The sequence below is a fragment of the Lottia gigantea genome (genome assembly GCF_000327385.1).
Source record: "Lottia gigantea unplaced genomic scaffold LOTGIsca_37, whole genome shotgun sequence".
Taxonomy (NCBI): domain Eukaryota; kingdom Metazoa; phylum Mollusca; class Gastropoda; family Lottiidae; genus Lottia; species Lottia gigantea.
In genome coordinates, this window is record NW_008709259.1 from 1430750 (window position 1) to 1440010 (window position 9261).

The window sequence follows — 9261 nt, forward strand, 5'->3', positions numbered from 1 at the left end:
AATGCGCACTGAAAACATATTTCATTTCTTTGCACAATATCATAACATTTGCAATGTGAGTTTGCTACAGTCATAGGTATAAAACCTTGCATTGAGTTCCATTATGTGATGAAACTTGTTACTTATCAAAACTTTTTGATAGTTCTTACAAGAAAATTGATTGTCAGACATCATTTTACAATTTTGATGGAAGCAGAAGTATAAATAGTTATGGATGCCAGACAGGAATGCTAGATTATACCAGACACATTACACTTCACCTTTCAACAGACTATACATTTTACTTGTAAGTCAAATATTTCCTACATGTTTCTATAGTTTGAAAGATAATTTCAACTTGTACATTCATTAAATACTTTACTTATGACTACAGACTGATATATTGACTTTCATTGTGCAATTCACTCAATAGACTACAGTCAGTAAAATAACCAGTTTCACACCCTGAACCCAATTTTTATACATGAAGTGTATGGCGTTAATGTTTTGAGATGTCCATTGGTAGCAACTGCCCAGCGACTGCTCGACATGTATAGTGCTACAGGCTGTGCACATTAAAGACCCCCGGGCAGTTTCTCACTGTCCTGGAAAAATTTCCCTCATTGCACCCTGCATAGCATTGCCCGTCTTCATTAGCCCATATGGTGCAGAAAAGTAAGACGTTCATGGCATTTCCACATATACAATTATGTATGTGACCAGTAGAGTTTCAACTAGTATCAAAAATTGTTAAGCAATGCACAAAAGTGGCAGAATTGCAGTCAAAAGTGTATAGACAGCATTTTAGACAATTGGAATAATTTTTAACAAAATATAAATTAGTAACATTGTGCCATAAACAAAAGGTACATGGGCCTACTATAACACCCTAACTGCGCCAAACAAAAGTAAAAAATTTTTTTTGAAAAATTGCGCTAATTTTTGCATTGCTGTGCTTATATTGTCTGCTGATATTTGATTGTCATTTTGTGTCAAATTTTGATAACATATCAATATACTCATATTGCATAAAATTATGCATAGTTTTAAATTTTTGAACAAAAATACTACTAAATTCATAATAAACTTGTATGAATATATTTGTTTTCCAAAAATGCAATTTCAAGCTAGAAAAGCTTCCTATTTCAGTACATTACATTACCTTTCCAAATATCCTTGAGATTTTATATAACCTTGAGAGCGTATATCATGTTTTTGTTTGAGTATATCATAATATTTCAGAAATTTTTTTTCTATTTTTGGACATAACAACATTATAAAGTCTATATTGATAAATGTAAACAAATTCTAGTCTATTTCAAGTTGAAATTTCTGCTATCATAGAATGCAATTATATTATTCATCATATACCAGTATACACTATTTCATTTACTTGCCGAAACACTTATTCACAAATCAACTTGAACAAGAATTGCCACTACTATGAGCTATCGTTTGTATATTTGTAATTTTGTGTTTTACATTCTTGTAAATTGTGCAATATTTTGTAAAAATAAAGAATTATATTATTATTATCAGTATTATTATTTAAGAAATACAACCATAACTATTTTGCATGAATTGCTTGTTTAGGAACATTGAAGAAAGCAGAAAACACATGTGTTGGTTTTACAATGTCCCAGGTCCAAAAATAATATCCTATGGCTAATGTTGATATTTTTTTCCCCTCAAAGTTTTCTTTCAATCTGATGAAAATGCTTATCTTTTGACACTTGTTTGCTAAATTCAACTGAACATGATTCAAATAAGAATCTTGTCAGATCAAGGATGACAGGGCTAGTAACCTGCTAAAAAACACAAAACAAATCTACATCTACATTAGATCAGATTGGTTTTCTTTTGCATTATGTTCATTGCTTAGTTGCATGTTGCATCTTTGACAGAATATAATGCATTTCCAATATTTTCATATCAAAGTTTCGGAATTTTTGTCCTCAAAGTCAAGATTTTAAGTGTTTTGTGTTGCATCTTCAACAGAATAGATAGAAGGCCTTTTCACAATATATTTTATGGTTTCTGGTCCTCTAAGAAAAAAATTATATAGTATATTATAATAGAGGTGAATATAGACCAATATTAATACACTGCTGTATTTATATATATATGTATATATGTAAAGTTTAAAGTTATTTATGAATTAGCAAGGTCAAATAAACTTAGTTTTATTTCAATAAACTGGTTATTAAGTCAGTCAATATTCAAGTTTTGAGGTCCTATATATTATATTGTATTATATTGTATGGGAGCCTCATTATTAACAACTTGAATGCACTTGCCATTCATGTCTGACTGTGTCTCCAAATGACACACAATGCAACAATATTATCGCTGATGCAAATTCATGTTTAATGATGTACATGGGATTCTATATTCCATATCTTTCAAATATTTTAAAATCAAAAGGGGATGTTAAAGATTTCCATTTACCATTCATGTCTGGCAGAAAATGTTGAACGGTTTAATCAAATTATTACATTAACTCATCATTTCCAAGAAAGCAATCTCAAACAGATCTAAAAATTTAAGATACTAAATCTAATGATAGCAAAACCATTCACAGAGATAAGTACTTTAGTATTTGAGATAATCTCCATCACTAATGGTGAAATTAGAAAATTTAAGCAAAATGAAATGAAATGAATGGAGTTTTACGTCCTACTTTTCTGTACCTACTGGATGAAGATGAAGATTGAAGATGGGCAAGAAAATTTTGCAAGGACAGTGGCATTAGCCTACTCTTTTTTCGATTTCCAACTGTGGAGGGATTTTTAACGGAGCCTCGGTTTATTGTCTGTTCCAAACGACTAGATGACAGGAGGAAACTGGATTTAAAAAATCCAAAGATATATTATATCAAAACAGAAATTCATACTAATGTACTTGACAAGAAAAGAAAGAAGGAAGGTCAGAGAAGTAGTAAAACACATATAATATATTTATATAAAAAAAATACAGGTATAAGACTACAGGTAGCCTATTTACATTATAGATGTTTTAGTAACACATAACTAGGTTTTTCTCTACTGAGTCATATCTATATCAGTTTAAAACAATTTCATTATTAGACTTTGTATCCATTTAACTTCTTTGTTTACTGACTAACATTACAGCAGAATATAATTATGTACATGTATATGCTATGATAATTATGTATTTTTCAATGAAATTTCTACATTTTTCAATCAAATTTCTATATTTTTTTTATGAAATTTCTATATTATTTTTCAATCAAATTTCTATATTTTTCAATCGAATTTCTATATTTTTCAATCAAATTTCTATATTTTTCAATCGAATTTCTATATTTTTCAATCAAATTTCTATATTTTTCAATCAAATTTCTATATTTTTCAATCGAATTTCTATATTTTTCAATCAAATTTCTATATTTTTCAATCAATTTTCTATATTTTTCAATTAAATTTCTATATTTTTTAATAACATTTCAATATTTTTCAACAAAAATTCCTACATTTTTCAATGAAATTTCTATACTTTTCAACGAAATTTCTTTATTTTTCAATAAAATTTTTCAAATAAAACACCATGTAAATGCCAATATGAATGAAAACTCATTATATCATGTAAATGCCAATATGAATATAAACTCATATCATGTAATTGCCAATACTAAAGTAAACTCATCATATCATGTAAATGTCAAAATGAATATAAACTCATCATATCATAAAAATGCTTATACAAATGAAAACAAAATCATCATATCACGTAATTGCCAATATAAACATAAACTCATCATATCATGTAATTGCCAATATAAACATAAACTCATCATATCATGTAATTGCCCATATGAAAGTAAACTCATCATATCATGTAATTGCCAATACGAAAGTAAACTCATCATATCATGTAATTGCCAATATAAACATAAACTCGTCATATCATGTAAATGTCAATATGAAAGTAAACTCATCATATCATGTAATTGCCAATATAAATATAAACTCATCATATCATGTAAATGCCGATAAAAACATAAACTCATCAAAGCATGTAAATGCCAATATGAATGCAAACTCATCAAAGCATGTAAATGCCAATGCAAGTGGAATAATTATATCATGTAAGAGTACTTGACAATGTCAATTTACATCTGTATAATGTAAATATGTAAATGTACTTGGCAATAAAGATGTCAAATTACATTCTTAAAGGGATAGATGCGCCATTGTTTTGACCAATCGAATCTTCATCTCAATAATAGGAATTTTTTAGCTTATCCAATTAGTAAGTGTTCACACTTTACAGTCCATCGTCGAAATTTGAGCCTTCAAATCCATGTGTCCAGAATTATCTGTGTTTGAATGTTAAAATGACGACTTGTGATACAAAAGACATATATAGAAATAGTGTTTAAAATTCCTAGTTTGAAGTTTATTAAAGGAATTAAGCGATTTTCTTCCATTTCTAGTTCTGAAGATTATGTCCATATTTACAACGCTCAAATCTATGCCTCAAAATGGCGTAACTATCCCTTTAACAGATAACCAGATAATGATAATTCACTAATAGTCCTATCATGATTACACTTGTATCCTATCATGTGTACTATATATTATGTGATACATATCAAGCATTAACTGTAAAACTTGTATCATGTAAATGTAACTTCAAATGCATCTTTACACTTTTATAATGTACATGTTTATGCTAATAACATTGTGACCCTACATTCCTAATGCCAAGATTAGACACATGTATATGTCATATATGTATTTTGGCCTACTTTTGATGGTACAAATGTAAAGCCATTATGAAAATACCTGCCAATAAATGTACATTATAATATACATTATATTACAAAGGTATTTTACAATATCTTTACATTTACATGTACTTTATAATTCACATGCATATAATGTAAAGGTAATTTGCTATGTATTTCTACACTTTACAAATTATAATATAATATACATGCATATATATGTATTACAGAGATAATTTACAATACATTTTTACACCTTGAAAATTATATTATAATATATATGCATATACATGTATTACAGAGATAATTTACAATACATTTTTACACTTTGAAAATTGTAATATAATGTATATGCATATACATGTATTACAAAGATAATTTACAATATATTTTTACACTTTGAAAATTATATTATAATATATATGCATATACATGTATTACAGAGATAATTTACAATACATTTTTACACATTGTAAATTATAATATAATATAATATATATGCATACATGTATTACAAAGGTAATTTACAATACATTTCTACACTTTGAAAATTATATTATAATATATATGCATATACATGTATTACAGAGATAATTTACAATACATTTTTACACATTGTAAATTATAATATAATATATATGCATACATGTATTACAAAGGTAATTTACAATACATTTCTACACTTTGAAAATTATATTATAATATATATGCATATACATGTATTACAGAGATAACTTACAATACATTTTTACACATTGTAAATTATAATATAATATATATGCATACATGTATTACAAAGGTAATTTACAATACATTTCTACACTTTGAAAATTATATTATAATATATATGCATATACATGTATTACAAAGATAATTTACAATACATTTTTACACTTTGAAAATTATATTATAATATATATGCATATACATGTATTACAGAGATAATTTACAATACATTTTTACACATTGTAAATTATAATATAATATATATGCATACATGTATTACAAAGGTAATTTACAATATATTTTTACACTTTGAAAATTATATTATAATATATATGCATATACATTTATTACAGAGATAATTTACAATACATTTTTACACTTTGAAAATTATATTATAATATATATGCATATACATGTATTACAAAGATAATTTACAATGTATTTTTACACATTGTAAATTATAATATAATGTACATGCATATACATGTATTACAAACGTAATTTACAATACATTGTGAATTATAATATATATGTCCATGTATTTTTACACTTTGAAAATTATATTATAATATATATGCATATACATGTATTACAGAGATAATTTACAATACATTTTTACACACTGTAAATTATAATATAATATATATGCATACATGTATTACAAAGGTAATTTACAATACATTTCTAAACTTTGAAAATTATATTATAATATATATGCATATACATTTATTACAGAGATAATTTACAATACATTTTTACACACTGTAAATTATATTATAATATATATGTCCATGTATTTTTACACTTTGAAAATTATATTATAATATATATGCATATACATGTATTACAAAGATAATTTACAATGTATTTTTACACATTGTAAATTATAATATAATGTACATGCATATACATGTATTACAAACGTAATTTACAATACATTGTGAATTATAATATATATGTCCATGTATTTTTACACTTTGAAAATTATGTTATAATATATATGCATAAACATGTATTACAAAGATAATTTACAATGTATTTTTACACATTGTGAATTATAATATATAAATATACATACATGATGTAAAAATATACTGACAATGCATATTGATACTTATAATGTACCTGCTGATAATATGTGTTATCTGATAGATAACCAGATATGAAGATACTTAGTCCTTCTACATACAGTACTACAAAACAGCAGGTTCTAAATTATTCAGGCAAACAACATAATAAATAAATCATGAAAATAATCTATTAATTTACGGTTCATGTTTACATATGGTCTAATCATATTGAACATAATTTAGTTGAATAAGTGAAATGATATGGGTTCTATGTCCTAGTAGTTTGCTTGAGATTGGACTTAATAACTTTCAAACTCTTATCAGAACCAACAAAACAACATATTGTTCATTTTGAATATATGCAGTGTTCAATGAGATAAGTTTTGACTAGGTAACAAGGTTGGGCAGTCTTATTAAAGGGATTGTAAAGAAGTTTTCTAAAATTTCTAAAACTAAGTGATTGATGATGTCACTTATCGCAAATGGCCTTATGTGAAACAAGCATATTTTGGGATTACTGATGTGATCAAACACAGACATCTGATTGAAAATTGGAACAGTGCAAATTGATGCTATCAGTGTCCCTGATACACATAACAATTTTAGAAAACCTCTGTACAATCCTTTAACTGATACAAAACAGACCTAACCTTCATAATCGATGCAGTAGTGACTATACAGTCAGATAAGTATAATATGAAACATATAAAAAGATAAGATAATATAAAGACTATGGAAGGTGGTGACAGGTGTAAAAAATAAGACACCTGCTTAAACCTTTCTATTTCTATGTTATCATATTGAAGTTCATAAGGCACACTTTTTTCTTTGTTTTTTTATTTTAGGACTATTTTATCGTTTTTCTTTCATTTCCTGATTCAAATGAAATTTTTCTTAGACATTTTTTGCACCTTAATTTGCATTAATTTTTATATCTGCCATATGAATGTTTTTTTTTTTTAGTTTACAGGCCCTTTGTATCTCTACCTGTACAAAAAGTAAAAGCTGTCTCTCAACAACAATGGCCAATTTTTTAGGATCAAAAAATGGGTATTGGGAGCAATTTGCAAAACAGCTAATATTGGTTCAGAGACTCTCTGCAATTTGCAAAACAGCTAATATTGGTTCAGAGACTCTCTGCAATTTGTAAAACAGCTAATATTGCTTCAGAGACTCTCTGCAATTTGCAAAACAGCTAATATTGGTTCAGAGACTCTCTGCAATTTGTAAAACAGCTAATATTGGTTCAGAGACTCTCTGCAATTTGTAAAACAGCTAATATTGGTTCAGAGACTCTCTGTCAGGGATGCTGGGTTAAAGAATTATAAAGAGGATTGCTAAATTTTGTATGTATATCGGGAACACTGATAGCATCAATTTACACCATTCCAATTTTCGGTCAGAGGTTCCTGCAATTCCGCAAAAAATAAGCAATTTATGATATCACTATCATAAAAGCTGCTATTGATATATAAGGGCCTTTGAGAATGTGACATCATAAAAGGCCTAGGCTTAATGGAATTCTCAGAACCATAGCAACTGATTGAAAATTGGAATGATGCTAATTGATGTTATCAGTGTCCCTGATACACATAAACAAATATAGAAAACCTCTTTACAAGTGTTCTAGAAGAATAAGCATGTCATTCCTTGCTAGCCATTCCATATGTCTACCAAATATAACTTTGACTCATTTGATACTTTATAGTACTTGAATTTCAAATTCTGATATTAAAATCCTTTTTTTGTCCCAAATGCATTTAATATCAATATTTAGAACTCCAAAGCATTATTTCATAATCATGTTGTGTTGAAAGATCTGGAAAGATCGCAGAAAAATGACCTTTCAAGGTCATAAGGATTTGTGATCACAGCAACAAAATTTAATACAAGCCAATCGGAAGGGAATGAAGGCTGACATAAAGTAGACTCATGGGAGCTGTGGCCGTAACATCAGATTCTTTCTACACTTAGCGCCTAGCAGACCAAAATCAAACTCCCTACCCTAACTAAATCACCTACATAAGACATGCTTTAACCTTTTATATATTCATAAATCCAACACAGCCATCTAATCTTCTTTATTAAAAAATGTTCTTATAAAAAAGTTTCCATAGTCCGTTCTTAAATGTGGTTTGACACTTATTGACTTTAAAGTCGCAAATTTCGTTCCTTATGAATGCCTTAAAACATACAAATTCAAACAGTTAAAATTTGCAAGGTTCTTGCAATCATTCCAGAACTTTGTACAAAACATTGTACAACTCTTATCTAAATTTATTATGTGTATTATGTTATGGGGACACTGACAGCATCAATTTGCGCCATTCCAATTTTCAATCAGATGTCTGTGGTTACTGCAATTTCACTTCAACAGTTTGATATGTTTGATGATGTCACTAATTACGAAAGGCTTTATGTGATAAAGGGTATTTTGCATTTTGTGACGTCATCGAACATTTACACATAGTTTTACTGATTAGGGTGGTTGAAAGGTAACAAGTTACTATTCAACAGAAGATTTTAGTGGAATTGCAGGAACGACAGACGTCAAATTTTTTTAGAAAACCTTTTTATAATCCCTTTAATATTTCAGTCAAAATGTTTATCAAATGCTTTGCAAATCTATAATTTATATTGTTAAGTTATTAGTTAGCTTCTCAGAACAATCAGTCATCAATTCACAAATATTAACTATTAATTCATCTAATATTTTTCTTCAAAATATGTGACTGA

General features: G+C 27.3%; 2 protein-coding genes across 2 annotated transcripts; both read left to right on the forward strand.

The window, feature by feature from the left end:
• Positions 1–3203: 3203 nt before the first annotated feature.
• LOTGIDRAFT_121646 (hypothetical protein) lies at positions 3204–3449 on the forward strand (the record flags this gene model as incomplete). Its single annotated transcript, XM_009059075.1, has 1 exon — positions 3204–3449. A coding segment is annotated over one exon (246 nt), but the record flags the coding sequence as incomplete, so codon positions are not given.
• Positions 3450–3813: 364 nt separating this feature from the next.
• Positions 3814–4101, forward strand: LOTGIDRAFT_121506 (hypothetical protein; the record flags this gene model as incomplete). Its single annotated transcript, XM_009059076.1, has 1 exon — positions 3814–4101. One exon carries the CDS (start codon positions 3814–3816, stop codon positions 4099–4101), a length of 288 nt encoding a protein of 95 aa, XP_009057324.1.
• Between the last annotated feature and the right edge of the window lie 5160 nt (positions 4102–9261).